The sequence below is a fragment of the Falco peregrinus genome, chromosome 6, assembly GCF_023634155.1.
Source record: "Falco peregrinus isolate bFalPer1 chromosome 6, bFalPer1.pri, whole genome shotgun sequence".
Classification (NCBI taxonomy): domain Eukaryota; kingdom Metazoa; phylum Chordata; class Aves; order Falconiformes; family Falconidae; genus Falco; species Falco peregrinus.
Genome location: NC_073726.1, coordinates 92,398,800 through 92,422,209, shown reverse-complemented (window position 1 = coordinate 92,422,209; position 23,410 = coordinate 92,398,800). Strand labels below are relative to the sequence as shown.

General features: G+C 54.0%; 3 protein-coding genes and 1 long non-coding RNA gene across 6 annotated transcripts; 2 read left to right on the top strand and 2 right to left on the bottom strand.

Annotated features, from left to right (window-relative positions):
* Positions 1 to 34: 34 nt before the first annotated feature.
* MRPL51 (mitochondrial ribosomal protein L51) lies at positions 35 to 782 on the top strand. Its single transcript, XM_055809257.1, has 2 exons — positions 35 to 332; positions 512 to 782. Exons 1-2 carry the CDS (start codon positions 74 to 76, stop codon positions 706 to 708), a joined length of 456 nt encoding a protein of 151 aa, XP_055665232.1. The 5' UTR covers positions 35 to 73; the 3' UTR covers positions 709 to 782.
* A 402-nt stretch (positions 783 to 1,184) lies between these two features.
* On the bottom strand, positions 1,185 to 2,472 carry LOC129784827 (uncharacterized). The gene is made up of 2 exons (XR_008747951.1): positions 2,337 to 2,472; positions 1,185 to 1,763 (listed from the first exon to the last, which is right to left on the bottom strand). It is a non-coding gene; the product is annotated as an uncharacterized LOC129784827 (long non-coding RNA).
* A 642-nt stretch (positions 2,473 to 3,114) lies between these two features.
* Positions 3,115 to 8,065, top strand: VAMP1 (vesicle associated membrane protein 1). Of its 2 annotated transcripts, XM_027783774.2 has the most exons (5): positions 3,115 to 3,394; positions 3,952 to 4,099; positions 4,895 to 5,053; positions 5,301 to 5,352; positions 5,756 to 8,065. In XM_027783774.2, coding segments are annotated over exons 1-5 (378 nt in total). In that variant the 5' UTR covers positions 3,115 to 3,392; the 3' UTR covers positions 5,773 to 8,065. The 2 variants fall into 2 exon arrangements, with proteins under 2 accessions (XP_027639575.2, XP_027639574.2); XM_027783773.2 differs by having other exon boundaries at positions 3,119 to 3,394; positions 5,301 to 8,065.
* A 35-nt stretch (positions 8,066 to 8,100) lies between these two features.
* On the bottom strand, positions 8,101 to 21,974 carry SCNN1A (sodium channel epithelial 1 subunit alpha). Of its 2 annotated transcripts, XM_055809256.1 has the most exons (14): positions 21,868 to 21,974; positions 21,251 to 21,468; positions 21,095 to 21,139; positions 20,423 to 20,678; positions 19,362 to 19,549; positions 18,476 to 18,576; positions 17,666 to 17,829; positions 17,235 to 17,333; positions 16,949 to 17,066; positions 16,626 to 16,704; positions 16,270 to 16,327; positions 16,088 to 16,143; positions 15,453 to 15,528; positions 8,101 to 15,229 (listed from the first exon to the last, which is right to left on the bottom strand). In XM_055809256.1, exons 2-14 carry the CDS (start codon positions 21,442 to 21,444, stop codon positions 14,903 to 14,905), a joined length of 1,761 nt encoding a protein of 586 aa, XP_055665231.1. In that variant the 5' UTR covers positions 21,445 to 21,468; positions 21,868 to 21,974; the 3' UTR covers positions 8,101 to 14,902. The 2 variants fall into 2 exon arrangements, with proteins under 2 accessions (XP_055665231.1, XP_055665230.1); XM_055809255.1 differs by having other exon boundaries at positions 21,095 to 21,468.
* Positions 21,975 to 23,410: the final 1,436 nt, after the last annotated feature.

Below are 23,410 nucleotides of genomic sequence, written 5' to 3'. Positions count from 1 at the left end.
AGCGCCTCGTTTCCGTCCTTCCGCTTCCCGACAGCCACAGCGGCCGGAAGAGGCGGTCCCCGGGGTCACCGCGATGGCGGCGGTGCTGCAGGCTGCCGGGCGAGACCTGCTGGGCCGGGCCGCCTCCCTGCTCCGCGCCGAGCGCAGGATCAGCGGCAGCGGCGGGGCGCGCTGCGGCCCTGTACGGCCCGGTCTCCCCGTGCCCATCTCCTCGCCCCTGGCAGGGTTCACCCGGCCCATCCGCATCAAGGAGCCGCCGAAGCCCAAGCAGGTGGATCGGTGGACGGAAAAACGGGCTTTGTTCGGGGTCTACGACAACGTGGGGATACTGGGTAAGGCATAGGCGCGCCCTCCCCCCCGCTGCGGCCCCGGGGCAGGAGGGGAGGGCGGCTGGACCCATCTGCAGGCGAGTGGCTCTTCCAGTGGCGAGGGGGGGGGCTGCGGCGGGCCGCTCTGGGAACAGCCTCCCCCCGGGGCTCCGGCTTCATCCTTTCCACTTTCCTGTCCTCAGGCGGCTTCCACATCCACCCGAAGAACCTCATCCAGGGGCCCAGATGGCTGCGAGGCTGGCGGGGTAATGAGCTGCAGAGGTGCATCCGCAAGAAGCAGGTGGTGGGAGATCGGATGTTTATAGACGACTATCACAATCTTAACAAAAGGATCCGCTACTTGTACAAGCGCTTCAATCGCACCGGGAAGCACCGCTAGGAGCAGCTGTGGGCTTGGCATATGGAGTGTGGTTTTGCGGCATCACGGTCAGAATAAAGCCAGTTTTCACACGGTGGCGTTCCCAGTGCTTTCAGCAACTTTCACTGTGTGTTTCTGGCCCAGTCTCAAGGTCCTGCTGCTGCTCCAGGCCTGAGCTTCTCCTCTGTGCAAGTTTAGCCCCCTCAATCATTTCTGATGTACTTCTTGCAGACATCTGTTCCAGTCTGGATCCCTGAACTTGACCTGAGAGTCCTCTATTTTTTGGCCAGGCTTCTAGCATCCCTTCAGTCTCTGTGAGCCCTAGGTTCTCTACTTGCCAATTTCATTATGCTCCAACTTAAGATATTTCTCAGCTGAATTTTCAAGTTAGTGCTAAGAGTGCCTACTAATATGTCTTCCAGCTAGCTGCTTGGCCCCCTTGCCCTCCATTTATCTGTGATTAAGCGTGAATCATTCAGATGTTAATTGAAATGCACCAAACCCTGTCTTAAGGGGAGAACTTGTCTCTGTTAAGTCTCTGACTTAACACCATACTAACAACACTTACTGACCAAATGGCCTTTTGTTTATAATTTAGTCAGGCTTTGAAAAAGTAATTCAGGCACTTAACTGTTTTCAGAAACTAGCTTCTAGCTTTCCATAACCCATTATTGGTTCATTTAAAGAAGTTACCGTGAATCAAAGCTGGCATCTGTACTCCAGCACCACAAAGAACATTCTATACTTCAGAAGAATCTGTATGATGAGCAGGTGTTTGCCTCTGTCTTAGTAGTTGTTAATTCAGCTGCTAGGTAATTGGGGAGTTATCTGCTGACCTGATCTATCTTGTTACACAGCGGTGCTACTCTGTCATCAAAAACACTTGGTTGGAAGTGGCAGGGAATGAAAAGAACTTTCTTTAGGTCTGGGCCTTAGGAAGGTGAAGCCAAAGTCTCTGTTCAAGCAGCTGAAGTTCACGTTCCTGGGAGCAGGGTGGCAGACCTGTGGCACTCTTGTCAGAAGGTGTTGTGGATCCAGGAAATGTGCACAGATCGAAGTGGAGGCTGAGCAAGCACCTGGAAGAGAGCACCTGGGGGTTACTGCGTACATAAATCACAGCGGCAGCAAATCCTTGGCTGAAAGTATGTCAGAAACTTGAAAAGCATCAGAGAAAAGTATCTTGTACCCTTTAGTCACCTTAGTCCCTAAGGACCAACTTGGCAAGGGCTCCGGGCAGTAATTCCATAAGCTCCATGTTCTGTTATTTGCAGTGGTTATTGGAACAGCCCTCAAACTGCAGTGGGAAGCTTGCCAAGCTATGGAAGCTTCTTCCATGACTTGCCCCTTCAGAGCTTGTCAGAGGGCACAGCTTAAAAACCTTCGGTTCTGCCGAGGCTAGTGCTAGATTGCTCCTTAACCCCCGGTAGTCCTCTGCAAATGATCTGGCTCCAGTCACAACCCTGTGTTAAGTCGTCACCTTCCTTGTATGGTCTTTGGGCTCCCAGGCTGTAACTTACAATGTACGTCTTGTGTGCCTACTAATTGCTCGGATCTCACAGTGAAGAGCCTTTACTAACAGCCTGTATTGCTTACGAAAGGAAGAGGTAGTTCAGTGTAAGTGAAAACCAGTTGCTCGTCACCCTACTTACCACACCGACCGCTGTGCAGAGACTTCTTGTTCCAGCATGCTCCTGCCTCCATTCTCATCCTGAATTGAAGAATCCTCCCTTCTGATCCAGCAGGCTCCTCAGAATCTTCAGCGGGGGGAGAGACCGAAGCAGGTAGCTGCTGCTGGGGCTGCTGTTGGAGCCTGTTTTCCCCCAGCAGGCAGCGGCATCGCGAAGTCAGCTGGTTCAGGCTCCCCTCCGCGCTGTGCCGCAGTGGAAGCGAGCCAGCCGTGCCATATCTTAATTGCAGGGACAGCGGCTTAACCGGGGCCAACATCCACCCTGCGGGGGGGGCTGGAGGCGCTCCCGCAGCCCCCCCCGGAACCGCACCAGCAAACTGTGGGGCGGGGAAGTGTTGTTGGGCCCCTGTGCGGCGGCAGGGCCTCGCTCGGGGCTGCCGGGGACCGTGGGGGTCCCGTGGCGGGGCCCCGGGGGAGGTTTTGCCCCCCCGGGGGGGCGGGGGGCGGGTGGTGTCCCATCGTTGGGCCCGGTTGTCTCTGCGGAGGTACCACCGCCGGGCCCTGGGGGGAGCGGCCCCGTCCCCGTCCAGGGTCGTCACCCGGGGGCTCCCAAGGCCGGGCTCAGCCGCGAGCGGCGCCGGGGTGGCGGGCGCGGCCCCGGGGATCCTCCGTAGGGGCGGGCGCGGGGCGCGTGCAGGGAGCGTGCTGCGCGCGGGGCTGGGCGGGCCCTGCTCCCATTGGGCGGTCCCAAGGGTGAGTCACAGCGGGGCAGGGCTTGTCCTCTCGGAGGTCTGGCGCCAGGGAAGGGGTGGGACTCGGCTTCACAGGGCTCCTCCCCCCGGCAAGGCCGCGGGGCACTGATTGGCTGCGGAGGAGCAGAAAGGCGGTGCTAGTATAGGGCTGCGGGCGCGTTCCCTTCGTGCGGCTACTTCTGATTGGCTGTTGGCTCTAGGGGGCGGGGTCTCACCTCCTACAAATAGGGGCCCCGGCGGTGGGCGTGTGGTTGCTGGAGTGCGGTTAGGGTGCGGGTCGGACCTGCCCGCTGCGGCGTGCCCGGGGGTCGTGGTCTGCCTCGGCGATGTGAGTGGGCGGCATGGTCGCGGCTGGAGCGGTGTGGGTGAGGTGGGTGGTGGTGGGACCGGGCCCGCGGAGCCGGCGGCCTGGCAGCCGGCGGGGCCGAGTGGCGCATTGCAGCAGCCGCAGGCAGGTTGCTCGCACCGCCCCCGCGCCCCGGGCGGTCCCGCGTGTGCGTGGGGTGCTGTGGGTGCGTGGGCTCTGCCCCACGGGTGGTCCGTGGGGCCGTCGCTCCACCACCCGGCCGGCTGCCATCGCCGTGTCCAGGCGCCCGGGGGCTGCCGCGTCTTCCCGTCGGTGCGGCCCGTCCCGTTCCGTTCTCCCTGGTCCTTGCGGCACCTCCGGCCACCGGGAGGCTGCAGCGGCGGGCACGGCCCTACCCGCGCCCCCCCGCCCGCCCCGGGGCCGGCCGGCCGGCCCCCCCGAGCTCGCCCCGGGGCGTGCGGGCCCTCGGGGCTGCTGCTGGCACTGCCCCAGCAGGGGAAGGCACGGGAGTGGGGGAGTTTGGGGGGTCCCCTCTGTCCCCCTGACTGTTTTTTTTCTCTTTGTGTGTGGCTCCCTAGGTCTGATCCAGCTCAGCAGCCTGCTCCCGGGGCCCCCGAAGGGGCTGCCCCAGGTGGGGGTCCCCCTGGTGGGGGTCCCCCCGCGCAGTCCCCCCCCAATCTGAGCAGTAACCGCCGGCTGCAGCAGACGCAGGCCCAAGTGAAGGAGGTTGGTAGCCCTGCCAGCCGCGCTGGCAGCCCGGAGGCAGCCTGGGCTCCTCACCTCCCGCTCTGCAGCAGCGATGGTCCTGACAGGTGTCTGTGGCTGTGCGAGTGGCCGCTCTTCTCACACCAACGCCACAGACACATCAATACTCCTAGTGTGATGGCAGAGCTCTAAAAGGGCTGTGAGAGAGATCAGTTTCTGTTCCAAAGCAGCTTAAATCCAGATACAACCTCTAAGGAGCAGCCCTGTTAGATTTTTGGTAGCTGGTATGGTGCGTCTTTGTCGTGCCAAGTGTGGGTGCAAAGCTGTGTGGCACCCCGAGCTGCTCGGGTCCCTGCCTGCCCACTGGCAGGGCTGCTGTGGGGGGGGGGGCTGGCCTGTGTGCCCAGGGTTGGGTGGAGCGGGGCTGTGCAGTGGTGCCCGTGTGCCTTGCTGGGACACCAGCATGTAGCTCCACATTATTTTTGCAGTTCTTGGGGAGGCAGCGGGTGGTTGCCCTCGTGAGGGCTGTGGCTTAGGCTTGCTGTATTTCAGGGCTTCTAAAACCAGGAGAATGTGGGGCTGAAAACCCGGTTTAAAGTGTACTTAAGCCAATACTTCAACAGGAGGTCTAGGATATTTTTTTTTTTTTCCTCCACTTCAAAGTAGGCAATAACTTGAAAGCTGTTTCATCCCCTGACCTTTTTACCTTGTTCAGGGTTTCTACTTGTTAGTATCTCAGTGTTAGTTACTGGCCAAGTTACTCTTTTTCACCTCTCTTTACCAAAACAACTGCTGCTTCTATTCTTCCCTCTGCAGGTAGTTGATATAATGTGTGTAAATGTAGACAAGGTGCTGGAACGAGACCAGAAGCTGTCAGAGCTAGATGACCGGGCAGATGCACTTCAGGCTGGTGCCTCACAATTTGAAAGTAGCGCAGCAAAACTCAAAAGGAAGTACTGGTGGAAGAACTGCAAGGTGAGTTTCCTAGCACCATCATGTCCTTTGTCAGAAGGAAACTGGGCTAGCTGTCTCCTGCAGGGCTTTGAGAGGATACTTGGGACTTAATGGTTTCAAATGCTTAGGATTCTTTTGCTGTGGAAAGAATTTGGGGCCATGGCGCTGTCCTACTTGCAGGGTCTGGCTTATGTTTGGTGGCTATCAGGGAAAATGGGAAGTTGTCCATCTGTTCTGAGTTTTACTCTTTGACAATCTCTCTCTCCAGATGATGATCATGATGGGAGTGATTTGTGCCATTGTGGTGGTGGTGATTGTAAGTAAGTACCAAAAAGCCCAGGATCAAAGGTGAAGAAGCACCAGCTCTAGAGTACTTAAAACTCTTCCTTTTTTGGTTTGAGATCTGGAGGGTCTTAGGTGCATAAGCATTACCTTCAGTCCTTGGGGAAGGGAGGTAATGGTGGTGCTGGAACTCTCAGCTTGCTGTGGAAATGGTATACCTTACATAATAACAGAAGGAATTGGGGGTGGTCGTCACTCTAGAAATGGAAAATTTTGTCTGCCGGGTCAGGTAAACCTGTAAGTATGAGGGGCATTTACCCTGGAGTGGGTGGGTTGGCCAGTCCCTTCCCTGGTGGGGGATTTGGAGGGCTCTGAGGGACCTTTGGTGTAACTTGCCCTTTTGTTCTTTCCTTTTTCTTTTTCCTATTGCTTTGTCTCCAGTCTACTTTTTTACTTGAAGGTAGCTCCTTCCGTCTGCAACTTACTGTCCCCTGTCACCTTGCCTGTTTCTTCTTATCCTGAATCTTTCCTCCCCTTCCCTTCCACCTAGCTTCTTCATTGATTTCTTTATTGGTTTTAATTTGTCTTCCGTATAGGATTCTGAAGCGCTCTACTGAACATGGTTAGACTCTTCAACAGCTGCTGCAGCTTTAGGGAGGGTCATCTTGCATTTAGAGGAAGAGGGGGAGTAGAGGAGGAGCGGATAGCTATTGCTCCTACTCTTCTGCAGGGAATTCTTGTGGTTTATTTTCGGGTGTGAGCTTGTCAATTAGTGCCTGTGTGGACTCTAGCAAAATAAGAATGCCTTAACGCAGTGCCTTTGGGGATGAAGGACTTCAGCACATGAGGCTTTAGTGTTCTGCCTAAAAAGAGTGGTAGCATGACTTAAGCTTTTCATTGAGCTTCTGAAATAAAGGCTAGTTTATGTTGGTTGGTGATTGTGAGACATCTGACTGAGCTAGAGGTAGTGATCTAGACTTCTCTAGCCATGGAGAGCTGAGCACTTGAAGTGATTTATTCTGCCTGTCGTTATTTTCAGATGACTTGCTGTCTGAACATAGCCATTTCAGTTGTTATAAAGGAGAGCCTACAAGATTACCTCAGTCAAGTGCAACAGACTAAAGAGTTAAGTGAAAGGAGGTTTGTTACTATCTAAACTGTACACGTGGGAGTAAAGGCTCCTGCCAGAAGGAGCAAAAGAACAACAGTAAGGAGTCTGGTGGGGTGTGTCAAATACTCTTTTCATCTATGCAGACACAAGCTGGGACGCTGTGGCTTTCTACTACCTTGTAGCTTCCTGGAAGAGTTTGGGGTAGTGGCAGAATGGGAACAGGTGTGTTGCTTTCGTGTCACTTGGTTGAATGTCAAAGGAAGCCCACTGCGCAGCAGGTGGAGGAGGCTGGAGGTATGCCTGATCAGACCGAAGGAGCAATGCAGCTTTCTGGTTAAGAATATCTGTTCTGTTTGTGCTACCACAAAGCCCTAACTTTCAGCAGGAGTTAGAGAATACTTGGAGCGGTTAGCCAGGGATTGAAAGGGAAATGCTGCTCTGGGCATGGATATTGCAAAGTGACATCAAATGTCCCCATTTGGCAGCTTGGATCTCTAGAGATCGTGCCTGTCCAACTGAAATCCTCCTACTCGCTGTGGGTACTCTTGAATTTAGATCCAAGGTGGCCTCTGCTGGAAGTAAACTTGCAGTGTGGAAAGCTGCTTACAGAAAGCCACAATCCTCTTGTTCTCCTCTGTCAAAAATAAGAGCTGTGAATTTCTTGAATGTGTTGTCAAACTTGGGGTTAAATGACTTGCCCTGTTCCTTGGTTTCTGTGGAGTCTTCTGAGGAATGTGCCTCCTGTCTCTCCCTTTTTTAAAATTATTTTTACAAGCTGAGCTGTAGTCTGTAATCTAGACTGGAAAGAGGGCATTCCTTTAATTTAAAAAGCTCTACCTCAGTTCTAGAATACACTGGGATCTGTCTAGGCTTAAGGGGACGTGGGGAGGCAGGGGAGAACATCACTGGAGATCCCAGATGGGAGTGAAGTACAAAAGGCGGGAGGAGTGGATGCTTTTTAGTTTCATTGGGTGTGCTGTAGAGGCCCCTTCCTCCTCACAGGGCACCTGGGAAGGGGCTAGGTTTTGCATGCACACTTCCATGCCCCAGCATTTCATTTACGCTGAGTTCATCTCCCTGCGATTCCATCCCCCTCCACCTTGGGTGAGGGCAGAGATGAAGATCTGGAGTGAAGCAGCCCTCGTCCCCTGAGCACTTCCCTAATTCCCTGTGGAACTGAGATGTGATGGACGGTCAGAAGTGCATCTACTGAAGAGGAGCCAGGGCCTGCTTGTACTACTTGCTGCTATCGTTGTAGGGGGTGGGCATACGAGCTTGAGGCCCCCAGACCAGCAGTTCTCTTGAACTCTTCTAAATGAGCTTTGATGCCCTGTTCCTCCTGTTCTTCTGGGGGCCGAGGTCCCCCTAGGCTGTCTTTTCCATTTCTTTTTCTTAGATGTTGTGTGTTGCCTCTTCTGCTCCCTTTCCCTTTATGTCTCTGTGCATGGGCAAAAAAAAAAAAGAAATATCACCAAGGCCCTCCGAGTAAAAAAGCAAGGGACTCTGCTGCCCACAGCATTACAGCCACTCACGCACATGCAGTTTATTTCCTTCCTCTATAAACTGTAATCTCCTCTGGCATGTTGTAGTAATCGGCTCATGTACTTGAAATGGTCTCTAAGAAACACGATTCACCACCTTACTGAGTCTGTCTGGTCTGTCAGTGGGTGGGGAGGGGTGGGGGATGCCAAACTCTTTGGTACATGGTTATTCTCTTTTGTCGCTTCCATACTGTTACACCCACCTGAAGCTCTGGCCCTCAGCAGGGGCTGGGTGTCCATTGTACCAGTGGTGGTTCCAGTTGCACTGGAACAGTGTGCTGGGCTGACTCTGGTAAGTCTGTAGCGCGTTGTATGAACAGCAGCTCTGGGGGACTGGGTGCCCGAGCAGCTCCGCTGCCAGCTACCAGGTGTTGACCCTCCGTGTGCTGAACGGGGAGGTGGTCTCCCCAGTGGGAGTGTTACTGGTAGCTCTGGTTCCTCAGGCTGTGCTGCCTTTGGTTTTCGATAACCTAGCCTTAAACCCAGAAAACAATTCTCCATTGCTGTCGGGTAAGCGTTCAGGATCCAAGTGGAGACCTCCGAGGGTAGGGCGCTGCTTGCAGCGTGTCCTGGCGCATGGCTGGAGTGAAGGTAAGCGCCCGCTCGTTTTGCATCGCTGTACGCTTGGAGCTCATCAAAAAGAAATGACAGAGCTTTGTCCAGTGCACTTCTTTTAAAACGAGGTGCTTGTGCCTTTATCTGCCCCTGCTCTTACAAACCTCAGGCTGTAAAAGTACTCGCTGGGGCTTGTGGTTCTGCTTTTTGCCCGGCCGTAAGCCGCACCGGGGCAGTGGGCAGCACGGGCAGCGGAGGATCGAGCGGCGCGGCAAGGCTCGTTCTCTGAAGGATGGAAGCCTCCCTGGGGCGGCGGGTGGCCGTGTGGCTGGCAGATCAGTGGGCACGTATAGCCTGAACTGCAGCGCGGCTCAGGCCTGCGTGACCAGAATGAACTTGCTGGGCTGCAGTTCCTGCCAGGTTACGTCCTGTTGGCTCTCAGCCTTGTCCGTGTAGGGGCAGGGAGAGCCCTTCCTTGCACAGACGCGTTCCCAGCCTGCTGACTCCAGCTCGCTGCTGTCCCGAGCCAGACCTAGGGGCTTGGTGCTGGCTTTCCAGCGCTGGGCAGGGGGCTGGGCTGGGCCGGCCATGCTGCTGGCAGTTGCCCCAGGGCTGCAACCAGCTCCTGGGTCTGTTTGCGGAGAGTTGCCTGTCTAGCTACAGATCCTCCAGTAGGCGTTTACCGTGCTCTGCTGGGGTCTTGCCTTCTGAGGTGCCATCCTTTAAAGCACCGGCATCTCTGCTGCCCCTGCGGAGTCTTCTACCCTGGACAAAACCTGGATTTAAATGTGCACACTAAGAGCAAGACCAAGACTGTGGCAGAGCAGTTCTTCATACCTCTCCTTAGGAATTCAAGCTCTGTCTTTAGACGTGCAGCGCCCAGAGGATCTGCTTCATCCTGATGCCTTCAGTTTTGGTGGGAGAAAAGCCTCAGCTATACTGTTCTTAAATGGACAGGTCTTAAACCTGATCGGAGGATGCCGTGAGCTCCGCTCTCACCAGCGGGGCATGGTGTCGCCTTGTTTCAGCAGAAGGGTAGCTGAGTGGTGGGGGTGAAGAGGAAAGGTTTGCCTGCGGCACAGGGACACGGCATCAGTGCTAGTTCAATGGACCCAGCTTCCCTCTGAAGTGATGGCTCCGTGCTGGGATGGATCTGCTGGGGCTGGGAGCCTTAACTTGGTGTAGAGAGGCAGTGATGGGGAAGTACAGAGGATTTATCTTTCTTCTGAGCTCTAAGCAAATAATTACTCTCTGAGAGATGCAACAGAAAAAGATACAGGTTTTACAAAACAGGCAGCTGAGCTGTGCTTGTTGGATACGTGAGTACAGCCCAGTTTCTTCCACGTTGCTTACAGTGCTTCCTCTTGGGAGAACTGGATCCCTTCACAAAACTTGCCCTGCTTACAGGCCAGAATAAAGGTGTGCTTCAGCCTTCAGGTGACCTCTGACCTAGCTTTTGCTGGAGATACTTAGAACACCCTTATCTGCTCCCCAGGGTTTCCAGGATGAACAGCCCCTTAACACCCCTTTCTTCGCTGCACAGACCCACTAAATGACCCTTGCAGAGGCCAAAATGACTCTTTTCGTGTTCTCTTCTGCCAGGCTGCTTTTTGGAAGAGAACTTGTACTTTTTTTTCTTATTTTTTTTTTAAAATAAATTTGCCATAAGCTCCAGCTTTTTTTTTTAGTCCATCACCTTTAAGCATGTACTTGGGAGCTGAAGGTGCTTTCCCCTCTTGTGCTCACCTTCAAATACTGCCCGCTGGTAAGTGTACAGAACTGCCAGAGGGAAATGGCCACCCTGATCTCTGTGGTTCCCCTCCTTCCAAGGGCACTGCTGCCCTTCTCATTTCTTGATGCAGCACATCTCCACCCCTTAGATTTCCCTGACCCTGTCCCAAAAGCCTCGTAACCCTTTCCTTGGGCTTGGTCCGTGCAGACAAACCTTGCACCCATCTGCCTGGCTTCTCCAAGCCCTCCAGCGAGCAGTTTCTTCTTCTAAATGTATTGCTTATTTTCTGAAGTGATGGTTTTATCATTTGTCTAGCTTCTCTAGACACTTACATCTTCCATGCATTTCCTCATTATCCTAATTCTTAGGAGGGAAAAATTGGTTTAGTATCTGTCAAATGGTGGCTGTTAAGCTCTGAAGGAGCGAGCTTTCGGCAGCCGGCAGGGTGTGCCTGCCCATGGCTCCCTGTCCTCGTGGTCCCTGCCTTCTCACTCCTGTGCTCAGCTTCCCTCCTCCCTGGAGGGGCTGGCCATTCTTTCTTTTCTTCCAGTACTTCTTTCCATTCCCCCAATCCCACTCCACGTTTCCTTGGAGGTTCTTAGACCCTCCAAATTCACCTGACCCCTCAAATGTCGGTGTCCCTGCGTTTCCGGGACTGTCCGTACCCCTTTCTCTGCTGGCGTAGGACTTCCCAGTGCTCTTATCCCTACTCAGAGACATGTGCCACCACCGTGGCCCCACAGACCCTGGGGCCCCTCACACCCCATCTCTGCACGTTGTTCCCCATCCCAGAAGCGCTCGCCTCTCGTCTTGTATTTCAGCAGTACCAGACGCTTCCACAAATCCTCTTTAAGCTCCTAAAAACTCATCCCTCTTCTTCCTCTGTAATTTCCCCACCATAGAAACCTTCCCTTTTCTCATCTTCCTTCTGTTCCTTAGGCATGTAGAACCTACCCGCTTCTGTGCTGCTTAGTCCCCCAAAACAAGCCCCTTTAATGCTCCAGCTTCACCACAAAATGATTTTCCTCCTGCACTTCCCTTTTCCCTGAGAGCACTTGTATTCCTGCATCTCCACCTTCCCCCTGCACGGCAGATGCTCCCAGTCGAAAAGGACACAACCTGCTTTTCTCCGGTGTCCTGCAACCTGCAGTTGCTCCTTGCAGGTTTGCTGTGCCCCTTCGTGTGCCTGTGACTCTGGAGGACGTACGCCCCTCGGCTCTCACCCCTGCCCAGACCTGCGCTTTGCCTTCTGCTGACCTACAGAGCCCTCTGAACGCACACGTTCTTCCCTTTTCTGTAGTGGTTCACATTCTCAGTGAAACACTCCGTTTAAAAGAAAAAAAATCTTAACAAAAAAATCTCAGAAAAGTTTGCATCCATATGCTGGAGTCAAAAGTGTTACAGTTATATATCATGTTACAGCAGAAAAATATTTTCAAGGAACGTGAATGCTCTGGTGAAGTGTATAGGCCAGATAGGAGCCATTCTCGATTTCTTTTAATCCTCATTATCCTGTTCATTTCATTTTTATCACAATACTTACATCCTGAGGTGAATACTGAGTTGTTATTTTCCTTATAGGGTTTTTCAGTATACATATCATCTAAGTATCTGGGGGCTTCATAGCCAATAATGAATTTATCTTTGCAGCACTAGAGGTGCACTTGAGGTTAAAAGATACTAGTATTTCTATAAAAGATACTATTACTTCTATTTGGTAGATGTAGAATTAAGGTATAGAAAGATGAAAATAAATGGAGTTCAATATAATACTGTACGTACATCAATGTATATACATGCACAGCAAGCATGGGGATGCTCAGGTTCTGATGTTCGCCGCAGACCGCTGGACTTGCCTCCTGTTTCCAGCTAGACTGAGCTCACCGTGCACCCCTGAGAACTGGTCTCAGCCTACGAGAGGTGTCAGGATGCTCCTGGGAGGTCACCTCATTTCTCCCACGATGGTAATTTTTGCACAGATCCTTAGGACAGGCAGGGCTAATCCATTTACCAGCTTTGGGTAACAGCTTTGTGTTTGTAGGGGCTGTTAACTCTGGATTTACAGCTACCCGGAGTGGGGCTGTTTCCGAGTTTGTCAGTCAAAGCTCATCTTTTTGCATTTTAATGCTTTTACAGAAGAGCGGGATGATACGGTGCAAGCTTCCCCAAGAGAATACATCGCCTTCTACAGCTATTTCTTTATGATGTTGAAGAGAATTTAATGTTTTAAGTAGCTGTGCCTCTGATTAATCTTCCTTTAATTACCCACTTAACGATGTGTGATGCAGTGGGTCACATCAATTTTATGGTTATCACACGGTCCCACGTGATGTGAAGAATTGCGTCTTGTTATTCAGGAAAGATCACGCTCACGGTATGAATCATCGTATGTTTATGATCTACAGAGGCTGGTTTAAGCATTGCACCTGCTCTTTCCTGACTCAGAGGTGGTTTTGTGAAGCAGCTTTTGTGTGCCCAGTGTCAGTTTTTTGCTCGTTCATGTGCTAGAAACCACTGAGGTGGCACCTGCAGCGCTGGAGTCAGGACCAAGAACGGGGCTGGGGCTGCCGCTTCCCAACTCTTCCCTTTGCCTTCCTTTTTCTTAATTTGGACCAAGGCTACTTTTTAAATCTAGCTTTTAACTCTGCCTCTTGGGCAGTATTTTTACAGAATATCAAAGCCCCTTCATTAAGGCAACTTTAAGATTTCATTCTTTGGTTACTCACTCTCTTTTACTTCATTTAAAATCACCCATAAGCACAGAAAGTGGATTTTTTTTATTTTCATATTTGTAGGAGTCCTGATTATTTATTTTTTCCAGTGGGGGCCTGCCAGGGGGAACACATGCCTCCACACCTCTCAGTGCTGGTGGTTGCAGGGCTCTCCCTCCTGCTGGGCTGCCCCAGGACCCCCCACAAACCCGCACCATCGCTCCCTTCTACTGCCAGCAGAGAGGCATCATCTTCAGTTCCAAACAAGGGGCATCAGCCGAGCACTGGGATAAAATCTGAAAAAACATAAATATTTGGGTAATAAAGAATATAGTGTTCATGTCTGCAAGGAGGAAGAAAATCACTCTCCGCTGGGAAGCGGAAAATGCATGTAGGTAATCGAGGCACGAACAGTGCAACAAGATGTGTTTTAGCATCTCGGAGGGAAGAATTAGGCAACAGTTTATATCCTGCAGTAAAATCCTCCATCTTCCCAAGGGCAGTGCATCTACCTGAATTTTTAAAATATCTGAGGCTTTTCTTTTGTTTGATTTACAAAAGTTTTTAAATTCAAAAGAGGCCCTTTGCGATGTGATTGGGTGCATGGCACCACAGATCTTTGCCTAAACTATAGGCTTCAATTCTGGTATCCGTGTTTGTGTCCTGTCAAGTGGATAATCCTGTTTGTTCAGGACATCACCCTTGCTCTTTGATACCCCATAAAGCGCTGTACAAACACCACTGCAGTGGGAGGCTCGAGTATTTGTATAAAACAGCATGGCAAGCTTCCTGCAAGAAATGAAGTGTGTGCTCCTATGCAAAGATCCCCAAATTAGCTCCTGAGGGGACTGTCCTGGTCCTGGCCTTGATTGCCTATGTGGTCCATTCCAGTCGGCTAAAGCTTTCCCCGGAAGGATTTTGGATTAAACCTGTAGCGTTTCCCCTGCGCTTCGCCATCAGCAGTGCCTTGGTGGGTGACCAGAGCAGGGTGAATGCTGCAGAGCAGGTGCTGCATGACCAGTGCTATTATGACCCTCTTTTTGCGGGATCTCATGGCAGCAGAGCTAGTTTGGGATGTTTTTGAGGGTGTGCATAGTCCTGCCAAAATTCCCTCCTGAAAGCAGGGAGGGCCAAGCAAGTGAAAGTTGTTTATCCCGGATCTTTTGACAAACGACCAAATAGCTGGGCATGCCCTGTGAGGGTATCACGGAGGAGGCTGCTGTGCGCCCAAGGTGTACTGGCACCATACAGGCAGCTTGAAAAGGCAGCCCCGGTTCTGCCAGGTGTTTTGTCCCAACCCAAGTGTGGCACAAGTATCGACTGTATCCCCGGAGTATTGTGCGCAACATGGACTGAGAGTCTGCCCGTGGGTGCCGTCGCCCAGGGCAATGCAAGCAGCCTCTCCTTGGCAGGGAGAAGGTGGGTGGCTTGGTCTTGGGGTCAGAGCTGGACGTGAACAACTAGGGAAGAGCAACCAGCTTCCAGCCTTAGGGAAAGCTTAACAAAGCTCAGCCTGCTGAGAGGCTTGTACCCCAGCTGAGACTATGCTCCTGTCCCGCCATACCACAGAGGTGGCCAGTCACAGCAGCCAATCCTTCTAATTAACGACAGACCAGAACCGTGGCAGCATCCTCATTGCTTGGAAGAGAAAGCACGCATGCACGTGTAGGTGTGCACGCATGAGGAGTGTAAGGAAACCAAGTGGACATCTCCCCCATACAGACACTAGATCAACTCTCACCCCTGGTGACCCCCAGAGCAATAGTGTTTTTATGAGACTGAAGAATTCACCTACAGCAGTGAAAGCAACAAACCCAGGGCAACCACAGTGTGGTCTTCTGCTCTGGCCCAGACAGGGCACCCTAGCAGAAGGAACTGCAGGTCCTACAGACAAAAAGCGTGCAGCCTCTGCTCTGAACTGCAAAACAAGCCACTGCCTCACTCATGTCCCAGCTCGCCGTCCCTGCTTGGCCCGCGTGGTTCCAGGCTGTTGTAGGATGGCAGCTTGGTCACTACGGCCTCAACAGTGAAGCGGTGAGGAGCACCGAGAGCTGGCACCTCGTCTTGGAAAGCAGTGTTATCCTGGCTGTTGGGAGGGGGTCCCGGTGGAGAAAGTTGCTGCCGAGAACGGAACCAGCGTACGGCCAAGATACAGGTGATGATAATGACATCCAGAATCAGCTCTGCAAGCTCCATCACAGACAGGACAGAAGATCCAAACCAGAGACTCCACTGGTTCCCAAGCTGGGACAGCAGAGTCACCACCTGCAAGGGATGGAGCAGGGGGAGTGAGGACAGCCCGCATCCGAGCCTTTTGCCTCCCTGCTTGCTCCCACTTGCAGTGTCCCCGTGGTGCTGGGGGCTTCCTCCCACCCTGCCACAGGAAAATACTCAATGGCTGGCGATGCTGCTGGAACAGACGCCTGCTGATATGGGGGAACACTGGGCAAATGGGTGGCTAGAGAAGACACGGTGGAGAAGTGTGTACCGTGAAGGCTGGAGACTCCCCGTTGGTCTTGTAGTTCCACTCCTCAAAGAAGATATTCACTTTGGCAACTCCGTTCCTGTAAATGAAAGATGGGGCTCAGTAACTCTGAATCCACAATGCCTACATTTCTTCACCAAGAGTAATTGTCCTCTCTGTCCCCTTCTGCCCTCCATCCCCCTTCCGCACAGACCACCCAAAGGTCTTATTCCCCATCTCTGTTCCCTCATTCTGCGCTAGACGCAGCCTTTGGTACCTACAGTGCACTGCTGGGACTGCACTGTCAAACCTGATGCTCAGGGCATCCTGCGCTGGCTCAGTCCAAACTCCCGTGTGGCTGTCCTCCTTCCCACTCGTCCACAAGCCCTGACCATGACTCCAGACAACACAGCAGCCACCTGGGGCTTGCCCTTTTCATACCAGCATCTGACCCTTTTCAAATTCTTCACTTGGGTTCCAAATCCTTGCGGAAGTCTCAGTGTCTCTCTACTCTGACCCAAATCCACCGGCATTGTCCCCGGGTCCCATAACCAATTACTTCTCATCAGTGATTTAATCTTAACTCTGACCCCCAACACACACCCACTCCACTGGGATGGTTTCTGGTTTGGACGCAACTTCCATTTAGGGGGTCTCACCTCTTGGACGTGATATTGTATTTGTTCTGTTGGGAAAGCATGTAAAAAACCCAGTCCTGAAATGCAAGCACAAGCAATTGTGTTACATGGCCACCGTCACCTCCCATAGGTTTAGTGCCAGTGGAGGAAGGACCAAGTGGGAGGTTAGAGCTGTGCTGGGGGGCTGGGACACCCCCTCTTACCTCTGAGACAGCAGAAGGCCAGCGGGAGTATCCAGCTGACAGCTGGTATTCCGTCATTCTGGAAGACAAGAGGCTGCGTTAGCTGTTGGCGCTGCCAGAGTCACGGGGACAGGTCCCTCAAGCCCCAGGCCCGCCTCCCGTGCTGAGTCCTGCCCGCTCCCCACCAAGCCTCTGCACAGTCCTTGTGCTGAGCCCCAAGCTGCCACCGATGCTCCTCAGCCATTCTGCCTTCCTGATGGGAGAAACAGAATTTTTGGGTTGCGGCTCAGCTACTGACTCAGGATTTTGCCATGGCCAGCGAATGCTTTCCAGCTCCTCTAGGAGCAGTTTCCAGTCTGCCTGACAATCCAACTTACCTGCAAGGTTTCCGGCATTTGTGGAAGCAGCCCAGCACGTCAGCTTTGAATTCAGCCAGGAGTTTGTAATAGCAGTAGCCTGAGCAGCAGAGAAAGTAAAAATCCCAGTGAGCTTGCGGTTACCTGCATGCAAAAGGAGACGTGCGACAGCGAGGGGAATCCAGAGGAGGTTTCCTTCTGCAAATTCATCCAAGACAAGAGTGTCTTCTGGCTGTCCCACACCAGGAAGCTCACTGAAGGCAATGTGGAGATGTACTGGGACGTGAGGTGGACCAAACAGGTTCAGGTGGGCATGAGCTTTACGATTCCTCCTGCTCACTTACCCCAGGCTACATGCTTTGTGTAGTCGCAGTACTCTGCTCCGGCAGGTAACGGGTAGAAGTAATAGGCACAGCCACAGCGCTCCACCATGTTGAGCTGAAAGCAGGAGCGAATGCAGACCTGGGGGGCACAGGAGGTGGGAAAGGCTGAACGAGGGGACCAAACCCACCGCAGCCTGCATCACATCGTGCTGTTAACAGAGCCCATGGACCAGCACGGCTGTCAGGGGACTGCAGCGCTTCAGGCAAGTAGAGAAACAGGCTGGGGCAGGACCAGTGGTGGGGTTACCTGTTCAGTGTAGCGGGATGAGTACAGGTTTTGCACTGGCACGTCGCTGCCATCCTCTGTGCAGTCACTGTAGCTGCCCCCAAGACGCACAGTCATCTCCTAGAATATCGAACAGTGGTCACAGGGAATGACTGGCACGGTGCTGTTCCCTTCCTATGCTTCCATGCCACACACTGCTTGTCTATCAGCATCTCTGTGCTTTCCTCGGGCTGGCAGCTCCCCCTGCTTCCCTCCATTTCATTGCTCACTGATGAACTGCAGCCCAACACTTCTCGTCCAGCCCAGTAAGCTGTTCTTCCCTTCCTTCACATGATTAATCCCCTCCCTTAAACGCACACTGGGTCCATGACAACCCACCTCTACCCAGCCACTGAGTCCAACCTCCCCCACAGCCACACGTCGGTGGCTCTTCACCCCTGCTGCTCCCTCACCTTTCTCATGCTGATGGAGGTCTCAATACCTGGGCGCACGTTGAAGCCCCCATCATCCATGAAGGCTGGCTCGTTCTGATCATGGACCATGACCCTGGCTCCTGTCACCGTGGACAACAGAGGGATGAAATCATTCTGTTCGGTGCGCACCACCAGAGAGAGACCTGAGGGAATGCCAGAGAGCACGGGAGGTCATGGCTGGCCATCGAGTGGGAGAGAGCAGGATGGTTAGAAGTGAGCGTAAGAGAGAAAGGAAGAGGAACATCAACCAACATCAACCCAGGGCTGCACCAAAGCCGGGCACCAACGGAGGGTGGCTGGAGGCTCCAGGAGAGGCCAGAGAAAACGGGGGTTCTTCACTGTGGCTTAGCAAAAGCAGAACCGGGAACTGAGAGAGATTTCATGGAGCGACTCGGAGCCAGATGGAAGGAATGCCTGAAGGTTGGGCTTGGGGGTTTGGGAACACAAACGGGTCAGTTGCTGACAACTGCAAAATGGGGAAGGAAGGGGTGAAGACCAGGCTCTCGGAGGCACAGCACTACAGCTCAACAGGGGACTTCAGCAAGGGCCAGCACGGGTCTAGAGGGAGCAACGACCTAAGGACCAGGCTCTGGTGGGAAAGAGAGAGCTCAGTGGGGCAGCAGTGAGGGATGGCCAGGTCCATGGGGCAGCCACCTCCACAGGGGCGAAAACTGAGCTTGGGCAGGGCTGCGATCTGCCACCACCAGTGCCAAGCACAGCAGGATGCCCGTAACTCCTGGGGAGCACTGAGCTGAGCTGTTCTTACTCACCAGAGTGCTTCTCACCCACCGTTACTGATCCCAGGCAGCGAGGATGTCCACAGGCTGCTGCTGTTGTCGTTGAAGGTGTAGCAGTTCCCGTACAAGGGATGGTGGAAGTGGGTGTAGTTCCTGGGAGGAGAACAGAAGCGTTCAGGGGGGGTGAGAAGGGTGGCAAGACCAAGGGGAAGGGCTTTCCCAAAGGAACAACTCTGTCTGTCACCTGCAGGGAGGGGGCTTACACAGGCAGGCAGGATTTGTTGTGTAAACTTGCCTGAACCGGGAACAGCGATTAAAATGTGCTGTAACAAATGTCCTGGAGCTGGATGAGTTTTTACACCAGGTTTTTCATACTGCTAACTCTTGAGAGCCCAAATGGGGTTTAGCAGTACCAGCAATTGCTGTATGATCTTCCTAATATTGTCAAAACTCTGAACTCTTCCTGTCACTTTTCCTCCCTTGCTAAGGGGTCCCATTCTGCTACCTCTTTGGGGCTTTTTGACCAATAATGGCAGGAGAGAAGCAAGATAGATTCTTTTTTTCCTGTCTTTTTGTAATAACTCTCTTCTCCTCCTCCAGTCTGTGGGCCGGTATTGCCACTTTGCCCTGCTGCAGGGAGCAGAACAGACCTGCACTATGCATCTCCCCCTGCTCTGGGGTTTGTAACCAGGATAACTCTCATTTGTGGGAAACTCCGGACAAGACGAAACCATCCTCCAAGGTACACAGCTCCAGGTCACCCTGGTGAGCATGACCCATGGGAAAGACTCAAGAAACATCACTTGAGACAACATGAACTGGACAAGGAACAATCCTGCCTTAGGAAAGAGGTTCTCTGATGTGGGTTTCTTGACTCCCCTGGGACCCAGGCACAACCCAGGGGTGTTTGCAGGACTTGGGATGCTTCCACCACTTACGCCTTGTCACATGTTGCTTCGTTGAAGCGGCAGGCGTAGATGAAATTCTCAAAGTCAGACTCATCCAGGGCTTTTGCATCAGGCATCTGCGCCAGGATATTGATATAGTGAAAGCTGTACCATTCCCGCACAGCGTCCACCCCTGAGGAGTACGCCTGATGGAAGCAGTCCTTGTTGTTTTCACTGCACTGTTGAGAAGAGAAGGAGAAAACCAGCCATGTCAGAGTAGCCAGGAGGCCAGGCTGTGCCGCTGGGCTAGCTGTGCTCCCTCAGCACGGGCAGGAGGGGAACCCGAGGGAGGCGAAATGCTCCACAGGCTTCATGTGCTCAGCCAGGTGACCAGCAGGATGCGAAAAAGTGAACCCAGGGCAGCTCCTTGGTGGAACACCAGGAGAACAAGCAAGGCTGAGCAAAACCCAGGAGGCAACAAGTCACAGCGAGGTGTGCAGGACGATCTGCCGCAGCAGAAATTCTACCTGGTATAAAACCAGAAGCTTTGAATTCTTGCATGGGGAGCCCTTCCTCCAGGGTGTGTTCAGCAAAAGGCCTGTGATCCTGTGGGAACTCCAGTTACCTGGCAAGCAATTAGCTTCAGTCCTTCAGTGCCTTTTTAAATGCAAGCACAGATAGCCTGGGGCGAAGCAGCTGCTACCTAGGAGCAAATGGGGCCATGGCCACATTTCAGGTGGCCCACAGCCATCCAGTACTTTCCCCTTTGCTATTACGGGCAACATTGTCCCTGATGTTAATAAATGGCTCCCCAAAGGCAATGGCAAGGCTGATGTAGCCTTCAGGAAGGACAAGTTTCCCTGCTCTTCTTAGGAAAAGATGGGCACTGATGTGGACAAGGCTCCTGGGGCCCGTGTGGGCAGGGACAGGACCTGTGGAGCAGGATTGCACTGGGCAAAGGATTCAGCTCTACTTTTATCTGTCATCAGTGAAAGCTGGCGCAGGTTAATGAGACTTCTACGTAGGCAAAGGCATGGCCAAGGGTCTAACAAGACAGAAGTGGCTAGGCAGAGACTGGAGTGGGTAGGACACAGGATACCTAGGGATCTCACCAGAACAAAACCAATTTTCCAGTCATTCTTGTCCACTGAGGGACTGTTCTCTGGCAGGTTGACTAAATTATCCCGCTTCTGCCTTCGCAGTGGATGGCGCTGGACGTGGTGGAGCAGGCTCCTTGAGCTACGCTTCCGTGTGGACTGCATGGACCAGTCGCTTCGTGCCAGAGACATGTTGTAGTCATAAAGGTCTAGCAGCGTCTGATGGGTGATTTGGTCCAGCTCATCCAGCTTCTTCCGGATGGCACTGTACCTGTACGGGGATGGAGGGGGGGGGGGGGCGGGGGGAGAGGAACCCGAGGGTTTAGCTTGAATTAGACATTCAGCAAAGTTTGCTGGGGTGATTCAGGACATTCCTGCTGCCCCACTGCAAATCCAACCCCTTGCTGGAGGCTACCATCCTTGTAGGAGAGAAGTAAAGGCATCTGCTTTTGCCCAGCGGGGGTTTATGGTGCAGCCTGCTGACACATGGCACCCAGCAGAGCTCCCTAAACAAACCTGCCTTATTGTGCATGCCCCGCAGTGGCAAAGGCCTGTCAAAGAGCATCCTTCCCACCCGCACTGCTACCAGGGGATGGTCAAGGACCACGAGGAGAACAGGAATACATGCTTTTATCCTACAACAGCAAAAGTAAAGGCAGTTGACAGCTCCAGGAGTCTATTTCGTACCTGTATGGATTGAGTGTGCACAGCGTCACGGCTGGGAAGGTCAGCCTGTCGGAGTTAAGGTTGAGGTTGAGGTTGACAGGGTAGCTGAAGTACTCCCTGTAGAGGATCCCAAACTGCCAGTACATTAAGCCGAAGGTGAGAAAGAAGAGAACAGACCAGAAGGCTGTCTTCATCTTGTTCTTTTTGGAGCACACCAGGCGGATAGCCCCGTGGATGGTTGTGTTGCTGCAGAAGAACTGGAAGAGCTCCTGGTAGGACCCGTAGAACTCGATGAGACCCTCCCGCTCCTCTTCTTTCTGCTCCTGCTCCTCTTCTTGCTTACATTGCCCTGTCTTCTCCCCTTCTGGCATCTTCCCCGTCTTCACAGATCCACCCTACAGCACCAGCCCGGGGTTAGGGGCAGCCCTGCAGGACGGCACCTCGGGGTACCGTGCCCGCTGCCCAGCCTGCCCCCGTGCTCTCAGCCCCGACGCCCCGGGCTGCAGGTCCCCCCCTCCCCTCAGCCCTCCCGCCCCAGGGTGCCGGGGGGTCCGAGCCTCCCCGACGGCACGTCCCTGCCGCTGCCCCCCCCGCCGGGGCTGCCGGGCTCCCCCCGAGCGGCGCTGCCACCCCTGGCCGGGCTGCGCCCTGTGCCTCGCCAGCCCCAGCCAGCGCCCGGCCCGGCCCCTGCCCCCCTAACCCCTGCCCCTAACCCCTGCCGCTGCCCCGCCACCCCCGCTCCCTCCCCGGGAGGAGAGGCCCCCCCAGCCCCCCGGTGGCGCCGCTGCAGTGACCTTGGTGGCGCCGGCGGCGGTCAAGGTGCGGCCGCCGCGGTCCCGGCGGGCGGGAGCGCTGCCCCAGTCCGCCCCGAGGAGCCCTGCCCCGGCCAGCCCCGGCTGGAACAGCCTGTCCCTGTCCCTCCTCCTCCTCCTCCTCCATCTCCTCCTCCATCTCCTCCTCCTCCCCCCACTGGCGCGCCGCGGGGCAGCGCTCCCCCCGAGGGCAGCGGGACCCCGACCCTGCCGTGCCCCCGGCGGCCGCCAGCCCCCCCCCCCCCGCCCGCTCCCATCGCCGCGAGTGGGGGCCAGGTCTGCGGGGGGGGTGGGCAGAGAGGGCTGGGGCGGGGGGGCTGGGTGACGCGCATGAGGTAGTATCGCCGTTGCTGGTTCACTAACCCGAGACATTTGTGGTATCTACAACCACTCGGGAGCGGGTTTCACCCATCTGTGCCCCCGGCGTCACTCGCAGCGTTCGCTCAGACCATGGAAACGGACACCCCAGTGCGAGCAGGATCCCTGCCGCCCCCGCCATTGCAGCGGCGCAGCCTTTCCCAGCCCCTGCTCCAGAGGGTTTTCTCTCAGTAGCCCTCTGCGAGGTTTCAGCTGCTCGCTTTCCTCCTCCAGCAATCCCTCCTTCCGAGCGGTCCTTGCTCGCTCACCCGCCACCGAATTTCCACCCTTATTGGAGCCGGCGGTTTGGTCAGTGACTCGGAACACGCACCGCTCTCACCGCTCCGGGTTGCAAAGCGCCGGGCTTGGCGGTGCCAAACCGGCCGCTTCCGGGGCTGCAGGTGGGCGCTGGCGCCCCTGGGACCACCTGGGTGCAGAGCTGCAGCCACCGCGTGCCGCTTTCCTCTAGCTCCGTCCCCGACAAAAAGCAGCACAAAGCAAAAACGTCCGTCTCCTGCAGCTCTAAACTTCATTCTAGCTCAAGTAATTTATTTTGGGCTTTCACCAAAGATGAGTTGCAAAAAGTGGAAGGGGTGGGGAGGGATGAACAAGTAGTGCATCAAACACCTTTTAGGAAGCAGCTTCCTCAGAGCAGGAGAAATGCCCTTCTGGGTCAGAGCGATGGTCCACGCGGCTCCGAGGCCCCTCTCGGGCAGTGCCAGTAGGAGATGCCACATAGCAGAGGGATGTCAGCTCTTCTGACTTGTGCCATTGGTGTGTTTTATGCACTCAGACAGACCTGGCAGATCCCTGAAGGTGCACATCAGCCTTCTGAACCAGCCTGGTAGCCCATGTGTTAATCTTGGTGGATATACACACAGCTACTAACGATTACGCTGTGCCAGCACTTACCTATGGAGCCATAACCTAGCCGCTTCACAGAGAGCATGGTCGTAACTTCATTGATGCACATTACTGTAATTTCCTGAAATTACCCAGTTACACTGACGGACCATCATCCAAAACCACCTCTGTTCTTACTGGAATTGTGCCTCTGTCTTACTGGAATGTCAAAAATGATTTTGCCCCTGAAAATACCCATTTTATACTCATTTAAGTTAACAGCACCCACAAAGCAACTACAGCTGAATTTGGTAGCGCTGGTAGT